Source organism: Pan paniscus, chromosome 2 (assembly GCF_029289425.2).
Source record: "Pan paniscus chromosome 2, NHGRI_mPanPan1-v2.0_pri, whole genome shotgun sequence".
NCBI classification, from domain to species: Eukaryota; Metazoa; Chordata; class Mammalia; order Primates; family Hominidae; genus Pan; species Pan paniscus.
This window is the reverse complement of record NC_085926.1, coordinates 127,349,316-127,363,813: the sequence shown is the minus strand read 5'-3', so window position 1 is coordinate 127,363,813 and position 14,498 is coordinate 127,349,316. Positions and strand designations below refer to the sequence as shown.

General features: G+C 47.8%; 1 protein-coding gene across 1 annotated transcript in view; it reads left to right on the top strand.

The window, feature by feature from the left end:
• The first annotated feature begins 12 nt into the window (after positions 1–12).
• EFCAB12 (EF-hand calcium binding domain 12) overlaps positions 13–14,498 on the top strand; it is a 65,891-nt gene continuing 51,405 nt past the window's right edge. Inside the window, exons 1-3 of the mRNA XM_014344378.5 lie at positions 13–2,700; positions 9,329–9,765; positions 12,684–12,878. Of these exons, the coding sequence (XP_014199864.1) occupies positions 2,652–2,700; positions 9,329–9,765; positions 12,684–12,878 (681 nt within the window). The 5' untranslated portion in view covers positions 13–2,651. The remainder of the gene's footprint in view (positions 2,701–9,328; positions 9,766–12,683; positions 12,879–14,498) is intronic.

Sequence of the window (14,498 nt, the reverse complement as noted above, 5' to 3'; positions counted from 1 at the left end):
TGCATACCTGTAATCTCGGAAGGCTGAGGCAGGAGGATCATTTGAGCTCATGAGGGCCCAGGAGGTCAAGGCTTCAGTGAGCCATGATCATGCCACTGCACTCCAGTCTGGATGACAGAGAGAGACCCTGTCTCAAAAAATATATATTTAAAAAATAAAAATAAAAGCTGACCCCAAAGACAAATAAGATTCCTCTGGCATTGTGTATTGTTGACAGCTCCACACTAGCTCTTAGGAATTGTAGATTCCACCTCAGTATCCATTTGATAACCTAATGTGAATATGGGCCTGCTGCTCCATTTCAGCTCACTCACTCTTTTACCTTGGTCCGTTTGTGAAAACTCATTTCTCATCTTCCATTTGGAGTTTATACCATTTGGCCAGGCACAGTGGCTTACACCTGTAATCCTAGCACTTTGGGAGGCTGAGGCAGGAGGATTGCTTGAGCCCAGGAGTTCAAAACCAGACTGGGCAACATAATGAGACCCCATCTCTACAAAAAATTTTAAAAATTAATTGGGCATGGTGACATACACTTGTGGTCCCAGCTACTCAGAAGGCTGAGGTGGGAGGATCCCTTGAGCCCAGGAGATTGAGGCTGCAGTGAGCTATGATCACACCACTGCACTTCAGCCTGGATGACACAGCAAGACCCTGTCTTAAAAAAAATAAGTCTTAACGCCATTTTTATTACAAGTATTGTTACAGTTCAAATACCAAAGCATTTACTATTAGAAAGAAACCAAGGGAAAAAACTAGTTACTGTGTCTTAATTACCAACTACCATTTTAAGGTATAATTTGAAAATTAAATTGATTGAATAAACGAAAAATAAATCAGTTGTTCAGGAAACTGCCTTTGTTGTAGGGCAGTGTGAACCGAATCAGGCTGCAGTGTGATGCAGAGGTAGTTGGTTGTTTCCACTTTAGTGAGTAAGTGTCAGTTTTTAGAAGGATGGATTTTGACCAGAGAACAGGAAAACTGGCCACACCTCCCTCTCCCCAAGGCAAACATCCACTTTATAGTTTACCATCACATTTTCATTTAACAAACATCCAAGTAGCATTCACAAAGTGTAAAGCCCTCTGGTGGGGAGGGGCACAAAGATAAACAAGTTCTGTACAGACCCTCACAGAGAGAAAGAAGGGCACCTAATAATGGAAGGGAACAAAAGCGGTAAGGAGTAGGGACAAGACATCCAAAGAGGGTGGAGAGGGGCCTCTGAAACCTTGGGCCCAGCTGGGCCTGGAGGGTGGGGCGAGCTCACCAAGCTCAGGGCATCAGGTGTGGCTTTGTGGTAGGGCTGGTGGTCACATACCTTCCCCCAGCATCTCCATGGGGAGTGTGGGCCCGTGTGAATGCAGGAGGCGAGCTCTGCACCAGGGGAGCTCAGGACACAGCCAGGTTGCTCAGGCTCTAGGCCTGGCTTTTCCTGTTTCTTGCAGGTGAGGTTGCCTGACCTCTGTACCTGTTAACTTGTCTTTTAAAAATGGGATAGTGGTGTCTACCTCACACAATGATGGTAATTATGAAGTTCAGACATGTAGTGCTAAAATGGTACCTGGCTTGCAAGAGTGCTGTGTGAATGTGGCCCATGGCAACAATCTCAGTTTGCAAGCGTCACAAAGATAGCTTGTCTCAGCAAAGGAATAAGGGCTCAGGTGTTTCTCTTTAACTTTTTAAAAATTGAGCTAAAAGCCACCATTTAACCATTTTAAAGTGTACAGTTCAGTGGTTTAGTACATTTACAGTGTGCAGCCATCATCACTAATTCCAGAAGTTTCCATTTCTTTTTTCCACTCCAAAAAGAATCTCCCCACCTGTTAGCAGTCACTTCCAATTACTCACCCCATCCCCTAGCAACCATTCATCTACTTTCCGTGTCTGTGGGTTCGTCTATGCTGAACATTTCACATAAATGGAATCATACAGCACGTGGCCTTTTGTGTCTAGCTTCTTGCTTAGCATACTGTTTTGAAGGTTTATCCATATTGTAGCATGTACTTCATTCCTTCTTATGGCCATCCTATGGATATACCTCATTTTGCTTATCAGTTGATGCACATTTCAAGGGTTTATTGTTATTCTCTGGTCCTCAGGTTCTGTAACTCCAAACCATGGCACCCTGCCATAAGGGGGGCAGAACATACCCAACACCTCTATCTGGCCACAGCTCACTTTGGTTCTTCCTAACCCTCTGGAGGAGGCAGGGCCTATTTTTCCGATGAGAAAACTGAGGCCTAGAGATATGGAGACCTGCGGAAGATTCCACATTTCACGGGAAAACCGGAGACTTTCTACACTGGATTCAGGGACTACTGGGCCGAACAAAGAAATCCCGCCTTTCACCAAGCCCAGAACTGGGCGCGGCGTGGATTTGCTCGCTGCCCCTCCCAGAATTGGACGAAAACGAGGTGGGGCCAGCAGGCGCTCGGCAGGGCGGGCTCGCTCTTAACACGTGACAGCGCTCAGCCAATTGGCGCGGGGCGTCCGTAGCCACGGCAACAGGTTGCTTCTGCAGTCTGAGCTGAGCGCCTTTCGCACGACTTGGAGTTACGGTTTATCTGATACCCCGGTACCCCTACGCAAGCAAGCCCACATCGACACACATTCACACACGCCCTTCAGCACCCCCTCCCAGCACCACGACCATGGACGACGACTATGAAGCGTACCACAGTCTGTTCTTGTCGCTGCTCGGTAAGCCCCGGGAAGAAGCGTCTGCAGGGAGCGCTCAGCGCCCTAAGGACGCGTGAAAGTGGGGTGAGGGCAAAAACTCAGCCACAGATATTGTGCCGACCCCCTCTGGGTGAAGGGTTGCCATGGAGTCGGGGGCAGGTCATGTACATTTCTGAGATTTCTAACTGAGCCTACTTGGAGGAACCAGAGGCCCGACCCATGTGACGGGAGCCCTCCAGCTCGCCTTGTTTCTCTGCAGGACATTAATGTATTCAGTACTGGAGGAGAGGCATGGAGAAGACGTCAGTCTTAAAGGTTTTGGCAGTAATGTGCTGGGGACCAAGTTCTTGGCAAAGCAATGCAGCTTCACGGGTAAAGGACAGAGATAAATGGATAATTACAGAATAAGAAGGGGTGAATGCCGGGCCCAGGGATGACACCCAGGAGTAAAAGGTGTGCTGAGGGTATGGGATGGGGAGGAACAGTTCCAAGCTTTTGGAAAAGATCTTTACACTGGAGCTTAAAGGATAAAAAGGAGTTCTCCAAGCCAAAAGGGGAAGGAAAAGCATTTCGGGCAAGGAAACAGCATGACCCAAGAGGTCTGGTGTCTCTGGAAATGAGGTGAGAGAGGTCAGAAGGGACAAGATCATAAAAGATCCTGCAAGCCAGGAGATGGAGAGGCCACTGGGAGTGGCAGGACTGGATTGGGAGCAGTCAGAAAAGACCTGAGACTGAGTTGGCAGACTCAGAATGTTGGTGTGGGGAGATGAGAGCTGGGGCTATAAAGCTTGAAGACTGAAGGTCTTCTCCATGCCGCTTCTCCAGCACTGAACACATTAATGCCCAGTGGAGAAACAGGGAGAGCTGGAGAGGCTGGCCACCTTTCCCAGGCACACACGTCAGGGCTCTGGTCAAATGCCCAAGCTAAAGATGCTGGGAGGTGAGGGAGAAGGCCCAGGCTAGAGGGAACTACAGGGACTTGGGGGCTGGTTGGTCAGGAAACACAGAAGAGGCAAATAAAGATGGTTCTCAAGTTGGCAGCTGGGGGACCTGGTAGATGGAGATGTCTTCCACAGAGATAGAGAACGTACTCAGAGGACCCAGTTAGTGGGGGAAGGGGCACAAAGACAAATCCAGTCTTGGTTGGTTGAGTTTAAGATCCTTGTCAGTAGCTGGGCACAGTATCTCATGCCTGTAATCCCAGCACTATGGGAAGCTGAGGCAGGAGGATTGCTTGAGCCCAGGAGTTTGAGAATAGCCTGGGCAACATAGTGAGATCCCATCTCTACAAAATTGTTTTTTAAAGTTAGCCGGGCCTGGTGGGGTGGCTCACGCCTGTAATCCCAGCACTTTAGGAGGCTGAGGTGGGTGGATCACGAGGTCGGGAGATCAAGACCATCCTGGCTAACACAATGAAACCCCATCTCTACTAAAAATACAAAAAATTAGCCGGGCATGGTGGCAGGCACCTGTAGTCCCAGCTACTCAGGAGGCTGAGGCAGGAGAATGGCATGAACCAGGGAGGTGGAGCTTGCAGTGAGCCGAGATCATGCCATTGCACTCCAGCCTGGGTGACAGAGCAAGACACCATCTCAAAAAAAAAAAAAAAAAAAAAAAGTTAGCTAGGCTTAATGGCATGCACCTGTAGTCCCAGCTACTCAGGAGGCTGAGCTGGGAGGATCATTTGAGCCTAGGAGTTCAAGGCTGCAGTGAGCTATGATTGAGCCACTGTACTCCAGCTTGGGGAACAGAGCAAGACCCTGTCTCAATTAAAAATAAATAATAAAAAAAGATCCCCGGCCGGGCGCCGTGGCTCACGCCTGTAATCCCAGCACTTTGGGAGGCTGAGGTGGGCGGATCACCAGGTCAGGAGATCGAGACCATCCTGGCTAACACAGTGAAACCCCATCTCTACTAAAAATACAAAAAATTAGCCGGGCGTGGTGGCGGACACCTGTAGTCCCAGGTACTCGGGAGGCTGAGGCAGGAGAATGGCGTGAACCCGGGAGGCAGAGCTTGCAGAGAGTCGAGATCGTGCCACTGCACTTTAGCCTGGGAAACAGAGCAAGAGTCCGTCTCAAAAAAAAAAAAAACAAAAAAAAACCCTGTAAGCCATCCAAGTGGAGATGTTTTAGGAACAACTGGAGGTATAAACTTGGAGCTAATTCCAAGTCAAAAATATTGGTATGGATGTCCCCAGCATACAGAAGGTCATAGAAACATGAGAATGGAAGGGATTATTTGAAAAGAGAAGAGACCCTGGGTATAAGCCTGGAAGCAACAACCTTTAAGGAGTAATCAGGAAAAGAGGGGCCCAAAAACCATAGCCAGACAGGTAGAATTGGACATAGCAAGAGATTGAATCAGGCCAAGAGCAGGGAGAATTTCAAGAAAGAGTAGAATTGTTTCCAGACACCTATAGGCTGTCTGAGAAAAGAGAGAACAAGTGTGTTTTCTGGGACATCCATGGGGAGGACTAGAACCAAAGGGTAGAAAGTCCAGGGAAACAAATTCTGGGTCAATATAAGGAAATATTTTCTAGCAGTCAGAGTTTAGTGTCCACCATCTTAAGTAGAAAGTTCCACGTCACTGGAGATGTATAAACAGAGGCAAAGTCTGCCAGTGGCATTGAGGAGAGTGTCCCTGACCTGGGCAGGTGATTGAACTAGCTGGCGTCTGAGAGCTTTCCTTGCCAATTTCCTAGGAACATTGTCACATAGTCTCTACCCATAACTACACAATGACAGCCTCTTTTATTGTAAGAGCCCATTTCCCTTTCTGTCAATGGACACAGGACTCCAAAGAGCACTAGAGTGAAGCTCCCTGAGGAGGTGTGGTGGGCAGGCACCCTTGGAAAGTGGGGTCAGGGGCTGGTGCAGGTTTAGAACTGTGAGGAGAATGACTCGGCCAGGGGAAGCCCTGGGGAATGCAGTGCTCTTCAGAGGGCACAGCAAATGCAAAAACTGAAAACCCAGAGCCAGGAAGGAACAAGGCACCTCAGACAACAGAAAGGAGGACAGCAGCTGGGACCACATGAGTGAGGGGGCGGGGGCTGGGAGGTGACAACGGAAGAGTGGGGAGCAGGGCCAGTGAAGGCAGCTTTGTAGGCCACAGAAGGAGGCGGGTATTTATTCAAAGAGCACTAAGAATCCATTGAATGGTTTCAAATGGGGAAGGGACAGACTGTGAATTTACATTTGTAAGGCTCTCCTGGCTGAGGGCAGAACGTGGATTGGGGGTCTAGGGAGGACCCAAATGGGAGCAGCAAGACCTGTGGGGAGCAGGTTTTGTGTTCCCGTGGCCTGCAGGGTAAAGTTTCAATCTCTTAGCCTGGCATTTGAGATGACGCCAACCTTATTTCCCACTAACCTCCTCCTTTACACACAGTGGGCTTCCAACATGTGGAACTGTCTGGTGACCCTAAAATCCCCAAATCCCACTCCTGACCTTTCCCCATCCCTGCCCCTCCACCCCATGAAGCCAGATCATTCTTGAAGGTCCACATCAAAGACACCTCTTCCTTGATGCCCTCCCAGGTCCCACAGTCAGCATTTCTCCCCCAACTGAGAACATCTTGTTACCCTCTGGGTGCCCCACCTTGTTCCATTGGGTGGACTGAGAACAGGTGAACCATGGTAGGTGCCCAGCCTAGTTTAATCTGCACCTGGTTCAGCACCAAGCCCTGGGGGGTTCTCAATAAATACTGATTTGATGAATGACTACATTCTCAGTCATCCCCTGCTGGGAATGAACTTTCTTGTGGTCAAAGTAATGATACATGTGTTGTTTAGAAGTGTTCGCTTCCATCCCTATTGATGTGTAATATCTGTTCTAGCATTGCTATAAAGAACTACCTGAGACTAGGTAATTTATAAAGAGATGAGGTTTAATTGACTCACAGTTCCTCAGGCTGTACAGGAAATATGGCTGGGGAGGCCTCAGGAAACTTACAATCATGGCAGAAGGCAAAGACAGGCACATCTTACATAACCCAAGAAGGAGGAAGTGAGAGCAGGGGGAGGTGCTATGCTTTTGAACAACCAGATCTTGTGAGCACTCGCTCTCATGAGAACAGCAAGGGGGACGTCCTCTCCCATGATCCAATCACCTCCCACTAGACCCCTCCTCCAACAATGGGGATTATAATTTAACATGAGATTTGGGCAAGGACACAGATGCAAACCATACCATGATGTTTACTTTTATTATTTGCTGACTATGAAAGGAACACATGGGCCTTGTAAAGAGACTTAACAAATGTACTGAATGTCCACTTTGGGCCAGGCTGGGCACTGAGGACACAGGGGAACTAAGACACAGTCCTGGTCACTGGGAAACTCACAGGCTGTTGGGAAAGAAAGATGCAGAAAGTATCTTCATTTCAGAAAAATATGGTAAATGATTATGATGGGATTAAGTGTGGGGGCTATGGGACCCAGAGGGCCCATGAGAGGGGGAGTGGGAGGGCTTCAAGGGGCTGGGATGCCTGAGCTGAGTCTCAAAGGGTGAGTCAGGGATCAAGAAGTGAAGCAGGGAGGGAGAAGAGCATGTCATGGGGAGGAAACAGCATGGCTTGTGTGTGTTGGTGGGGCAGATCTGTTTGGATACAAACGTAAGGGAAGGCAGAAGGAGCCAGAGAAATCGGAGAGGCTGGTAGGGGTGAGAGGACCAGGTGGGGCCAGGTTAAGGAGCTTGAACTTTACTCTAGAGGCAGTTAGGAGCCATGGACAGGTTTTAAGCAAGAGAGTTTGGGTTTTAGGAGGAAAATGACAGTGACAGTATTTCCAATAAGATTGTTATATCCCTTCTGATTTTTTTTTATTTTTTTGAAAAAGGGTCTCTGTTGCCCAGGCTGGATTACAATGCGGGTAATCTCAGCTCACTGTAGCCTTGACCTCCCAGGCTCAAGTGATCCTCCCACCTCAGCCTCCTGAGGAGCTGCGACTACAGGCGTGCACCACCATGCCTGGCTAGTTTTTAAATTTTTTTGTATAGATGAGGTCTCACTATTTTGCCCAGGCTGGTCTTGAACTCCTGGGCTCAAGCAATCCTCCCACCTCAGCCTCCCAAAGTGCTTGGATTACAGGCATAAGCTACCATGCCTGGCCCCTTCTGATTTTTTAGAACACTTTCAAACTGTTATCTCATTTGATCTTCATAACAACTTCAAGAGGTAGATAGAGCAGAGTTTATATCATTTCAGAAGTAAAATACTTGAGACTCAGCAGGATTGGGTGACAGCCCTGGGTAATATCAAGTAACAGCTAAGAGCCGAGCTCTGGGGCCAGACAAACTGAAGTTCATGTCTCAGCTCTGCTACTAATCAACTGAGTGACCTTGGGCCTCTCTAGGCCTCAATGTCCTTATCTGCAAAATGGGCATAATCATAGTACCAGCATCATAGGTCTGTCCATTTTTCACTCACCAAATATTTACTGAGTTCCCATTATATGTAGACACTGTGGAGGTGTCAGGGCTCCAGTCAGGAACAAGAGAGATAGGGTTACAGTCTTCATGGAGCTCATAGTCTACTAGAAAAAATAAACATGAACCAAATAATTGCACTGGGGGTCTCAAAGGCAAATTGCTGCCCAAACCGAGGACTTAATAAAGAAAATGAGCTGCCTGTGAGACAATAAGGAATGGGGGAGCCGGTGGCAAGCTGGAGAGGGCAATGCCTCAGCCCAAAGTAGCTCAGATTGAAAAATATCAAGCAAGTTGTCAAACAAAACAAGACCTCCGCCCTCATTCAGCATGAGGACCACCAGTTTTCAGCCCTTGTTGTACCCAGTCATGATAAGTGGTCTGAAGGAAAGTGCAGGTTGTGATGCAAAGATGGGACCTGGAGGATAAGGAAGAGTGCCCAGGGTGTGGATGGGGAGGGAGCACTCCTGCTAGAGGGAGGAGCACGTGCCAACCCCTAGTCAGGATGAGGCTTGGGCCACTCAGCAAACAGAGAGAAGCCCAGGCATCCAGGACATAGTAAGGGAAGAGAAGCAAGGGATTAGGGGGACAGGTTGACAGAAGAGGGGCCCGGGACTTCATTTTAAGGTTATCAAAAGTCATGGAAGGGCTTCAAAATGAGTGAATGGTGAGTATATACCAATAATAGCAGATATATTATGTGCAAAGCAACTCTAATAAATTGACTGATTTTAACATCACTCCCATCCGATAAAATAGGTTACCATCATTATGCCCATTTTACCAATGAGGAGGTTGAGACAGAGAAGTTAGGTGGTTTGCTCAAGATCATGCAGCCAGTAGGTGGCAGGGCCAGGACTCAGACCGAAGAACGTTCTGGCCCCAAAGCCTCTGCTCTTAATACTGTGCTGCCTCAGATGATCACACAAGATCAGACTGGCATCTTTAAAAGTTCATCCTGATTGCCAATGGGAGGTGTTGGGGGCTGGGTATGGAGAAGATGAAATAAGAGAAAGCATATAGAGCCCTTAGCTTGCTGCCTGCTGTTGGGAGCACCCGGTAACATTAGATGAAATTATCCTTACGATTACAGCAAGAAAATGATAAAGCCTGGCCTGGGATCCAGGGCCCTGATGCCCAGCCTGGAGCAAAAGCGTTTTTCCTTCCTGGCTCCTTTCAGTCTTCTTCCAGAGAGAAACTCATCTTTTAACTCTCTTACCCCAAGGACTCTGCCCGTCTAAGACTCCCATCAATGAAAATGCTCCCGTCTTTGATCCTGAACCGGTCATTGCCCACTGCTTCAAGCAGTTCCAGCAGAAGGACTTCCGCCTGCCTCAGACCCGCCGGCGAATCATCATGGTGCCTCGCAAGGAGGATCAGACACCCATTAATCCTGCATCCCAACCTCAGGCTCCCCCAAAGCCCATCCCCAGCTTCAAAGTTCTGGAAGCTAGAGATATCCAAGAGCAGCCAGAGGACAGGAAGACCTGGCTGAGCCAGAGGTCGAAGCTGCGGCAGGAGCTAGAGTCCTTTGGTGATGTAAAGAGGTGGCTGGAGAACAAGCCCAGCATCACGCCTTCAGAGGCCAAGGTCTTACACATGATCCACGAGGAGCAGAGTGCCCAGCCAAATGCCTCCCAGGCAACTACCAGGACCACCAGGGTGAGCAGCCCCATTTGCCAGATGAAGACACCAAGGGTTTAGGGATGCATCATTATTTTATTCCCTTGGGTTAGGTTGGATAGGGATAGTTCACACCATTTCACAGAGGAGCAAACAGAAGTCTTGAGAGGGAGGTGTATTAGTTGTCTAGTTATCTATTGCTGCATAACAAACACCCCCAAATGACTGAAAGCAACAAATATTTATGATCACACACAGTTTCTAGAGTCAGAAATCGGGGAGTAGCTTTGCTGGGTCGCTCTAGCTCAGAGTCTCTCATGAGGTTGCAGTCAGGATGTTGGCCTGGGCCACAGTCATCTGAAGGCTTGACTGGGGCAAAAGGATCTGCTTCCAAGCTGGCTCACCCATGTGGCTATTGGCAGGAGGCCTCAGTTCCTCCCCACATGGACCTCTCCATAGGGCTGCTTAAGTGTCCTCACAGTATGTCTGCTGGCATCCCCCAGAGTGAAGGGTCCAAAAAAGAGAGCAAGACAGAGGCTGCCCTTTCAGACCTAGCTTCTGAAGGCCTCAGTTTCAGAAGTTCCACACTATCACTTCCACCACATTCTCTTTGTCAGAAGTGAGTCCCTGAGTACTGCCCATGCTCAAGAAGGAAAGAAGACTCCATCTTAGAAAGGAGGGAAGCAGAAGAATTTGTGGACATACCTTAAAATCACCCCAAAAGGGATCATCCTGGCAGTCCATCTTATGGGGTATTTAAAATACCCATTGTTCATTCATTGGTTCATTGACACAAGTTTGCTGAGGGTTCCATGTAGCAAGCTATTGTGAGGATGACGATTGTGAGGTTGGGAGGAAAAGGAGGATCCCCCTTTTACAAATGTGGAAATAGAAGCTCAGTGAGGCCAACATTTATCCAAACATATAGCGATAGTAAGTGATAAGGGTACTACCAACTCCTTCTCTCTCTGTGACATTTCCTTGGGATAAGAAGACAGATAAGTTGGGTTTAAACATAGCTCTGCTCCTTCCTAGCTGTACCATTTGGGTCTCAGTTTTCTCATCTATAAAATGGAGACAACCATTGTTCCTACCTCCTGGGGTCGCTATGATGTCTAAATGCATTCATTTATATAAGGTGCCTAGGACGCTATTGGGCACATAGTGAGCACTCAAACATGATTTCCATCTGTATTATTATTGTAATCTCACAAGTGTCCGTTGGGTTGGTTGGCCAGGAAACTTCAGGGTCAGTCCTTGCTGTTATTATAGCCCAAATCCTAATTTCATGGGTCTAACACACCCTCTTCTGCCAGCAGCATAGTGTCTAAGAATAAGAACTAGACTTGGGTTAGAAATGCAGCTGTACTGCTTACCTGCTGTGTGGCATTGGGAAAACCTTTCACATCTCTGAGCCTGATTCCTTATTGTGAATTAGGTAGTACCTCATACCTAATTCATAGGATCATTTATTCCTTCAGCAAACAATTACTGCCTGTCTTCCTACAGCCTGGGCTTTGTTCAGTATAAAGGTGGGAGATGGGGATACACTGTAAATAAGACACGGTCTTACTTCCAGGGTGTCTTAGCCTGGCTTCTCTTGCTGTCACAGAAGACCTGATGCTGGGTAATTTATAAAGAAAAGAGAGTTTTTTTTGGCTCACAGTCCTGGAGGCTGAAAGTCCTCATGAGGTTGCAGTCAGGATGTTGGCCTGGGCCACAGTTATCTGAAGGCTTGACTGGTTGGCCTCTAGGGAGGGCCTCGTGCTGCATCCTAACACAGTGGAAGGCATCTCAGGGTGAGGGGGTGCACGAGAGGGAGCCAAACTGGCTTTTCTAGCTGATCCCATTCATGATAACGAGCCCTCTTCCATGATAACCAATTAATCCTTAGCCCATTAATCCATTAATCCATAAATGAATTAATGGATTCATAAGAGCAGACACCTCATGACCCAATCACCTCTTAAAGGCCCCACCTGTTAATACCATTATGTTGATAACAGTATTAAGTTGCTTCTGACCCAGCCCATCTGTGGATCATCAAAAGATGCTGCATTTCCAACGAGCTCCTGGTGATGCCTGTGGTACTGGTCCACAGGACCACACTTCTACTTTTGCTAGCTATTTAATAATGTAAATTAATTATAAATTTAAAAATGGAATCCTTCAGTCACACCAGCCACATTTTGAGTGCTCAATAGTCACATGTGCCAAGTGGCTTAACAAAAGTCATGTTCAGTTTAAACATGTATTTTGGAGGGGACAAACATTAAGCCATAGCACAAGGTGTTCACATGTTAGTGGGAGAGGCAGACACATAGGATTAATGGCTCTACGGTTTGCTACAGGCCATTAATAGAGGTGGGTCTCTATTATAATAAGCACCCCGGGAGGAGCACAGAGGAACAATACCCTAGGGAATGGGAAGGCCCTTTGTAAACTGTCCAGTGCTGCACCAAGGTAGAAGATTATCATCCATTACAAAATAGGCCCTTTCACCTGGAATTGGAGAAGGAGGATTTGGACAGATAGAGAAAGAGAGAAAAGTCTTCCAGGCAGGAGGCCTATAGCAGATGCAAAGGCTGGGGGCGGGGATGGGGAGCCTCCACCTGGCTCCAGGGAAGAGTATAGGTTTTGGTGCACTGAGAGACCAGACCAGTGGGATTACGCATACTGACTGGTTTGACAGGAGAGATGTGGATAAGAATGAAATTTTAGTTCCTATATTGTCCAAGCCTTGTGTTTTTCAGATGAGAAAACCAAGGCTCAGAGAAGCAAAGTCTCCCAGGCATTTTGTGGCCAAACACAGTTGCCCTGAACCCAGTGCCCTTTGTACTCTATCCTGCTATTTAGAGCTGCTCGTCCTCTCCTTAGTCCCTAACTCTGGGGACTGCATCCCCCTGGCCTGTCTCCTTTGAACTCTCTCCTCTGCCCTACCCTCTCACCTCTTCCAGAAGAAAGCCCCCAGGCTCTCCCGGCTGTCCCGCCAGATGGTGCCCCAGCTCCAGCTGCCCAAGCCCCCTGCCCTGTCAGTCATGTACTCCTACCTGCATAGCCGCAAGATCAAGATCCTGGAGATATTTCACAAGGTGGGCCAGGGTGAGAACCAGAGAATCACCAGGGAGGAGTTCATCGCGGCTGTAAAGGCAGTAAGTGCCACCTGCTTTCTCTGGATGGGCCTAAGTGGGCAGGATGTACATGTACTCCCTCTTTGCCACCCCCGCCCCTCCCCCGCCACGCTGGGTTCTGGTTCAACTGAGAAGTAGACACAAGGAGTGCAAACTGTCAGCCTTATTACTTATTAAGGCTGGAAAATATGGATTAACTTGTGGCCAAATCAGATCCTTAATATCTGCCCCGCACCAGTCTGACCTTGAAAACCCCCATCTGAGTGGAAAGTCTGTGGAGTCGACCTCATAACCAGCCAGCTACCTTGGGGAATCCCTGTCTTGCACAGCAGACCCCAAAACTGAGATCAGAGAAAGCTGGTAGAGTGTCTCCAACTGTCACTGGCATATAAGTTACATGGGTGTCCTGTCGAAATGCAGCTTCTGACCCAGCACATCTGTGGGTCATCAAAAGTTGCTGTATTTCTAACGAGCTCCTGGTGATGCCTGTAGTACTGGTCTGTGGACCACACTTTTACTTTCACTGGCTATTTATTAATTTAAATCAATTATAAATTTAAAAATCCAGTCTTTCAATCACACCAGCCACACATTTTGAGTGCTCAGTAGTCACATGTGGCAAGTAGCTCCTCTACTGGACTGCACAGATGTGGAACATTTCCATCATCATGGAAAGTTGTATCGGCCTAGCAGAGGTCTGCAAACTGTGGCTCAAGAGACAAGTCCAGCCTGCTTCCTGTTTTTTAAATAGAGTTTTATTGGAACACAGCCACACTCATTCATCCTTGAATTGTCTATGGCTGCTTTCATGCTACAATGGCAGAGTTGAGCAGTATGACACAGACCGTATGGCTAGCCAAACCTAAAATATTTACTATCTGAGGTTTTTTGTTTTTAGGTTTTTTTTTTGGTTTTGGGTTTTTTGTTTTTTGTTTTTGTTTTTTTTTGAGGCAGAGTCTCACTCTGTCACCAGGCTGGAGTGCGGTGGTGCAATCTTGGCTCACTGCAACCTCCGCCTCCCAGGTTCAAGCAATTTTCCTGCCTCAGACTCCCGAGTAGTTGGGACTATAGGCGTGCACCACCACGCCCGGCTAATTTTTGTATTTTTAGTAGAGAAGGGGTTTCACCATGTTGGCCAGGATGGTCTTGATCTCTTGACCTTGTGATCCACCTGCCTCAGCCTCCCAAAGTGCTGGGATTACAGGCATGAGCCACTGCGCCTGGCCTTATCTGACTTTTTATAGAAAAAGCTTGCTAACTTGCTAACCCTAGTCTAGATGAATTACGTTTTTATACATTTCGAATGCAAGATACTTTACCCTAGCATGCTGGCTCATGCCTGTAATCCCCCAACACTTTGGAAGGCCAAAGTGAGAAGACTGCTTGAGGCCAAGAGCTTGAGATCAGCCTGGGTAACATAGTGAGACCCCCATCTCTACAAAGAATTAAAAAACTTAGCCCAGTGTGGTGGCACACACCTGTAGTCCCAGCTACATGGGAGGGTCAGATGGGAGGATCACTTGAGCCCAGGAGTTAGAGGCTGCAGTGAGCTATGATCACATCACTACACTCCAGCCTGGGTGACAGAGCAAGATCTCAGCTTAAAAGAAACCCAAACAACGACAACAAATACCTTAAACA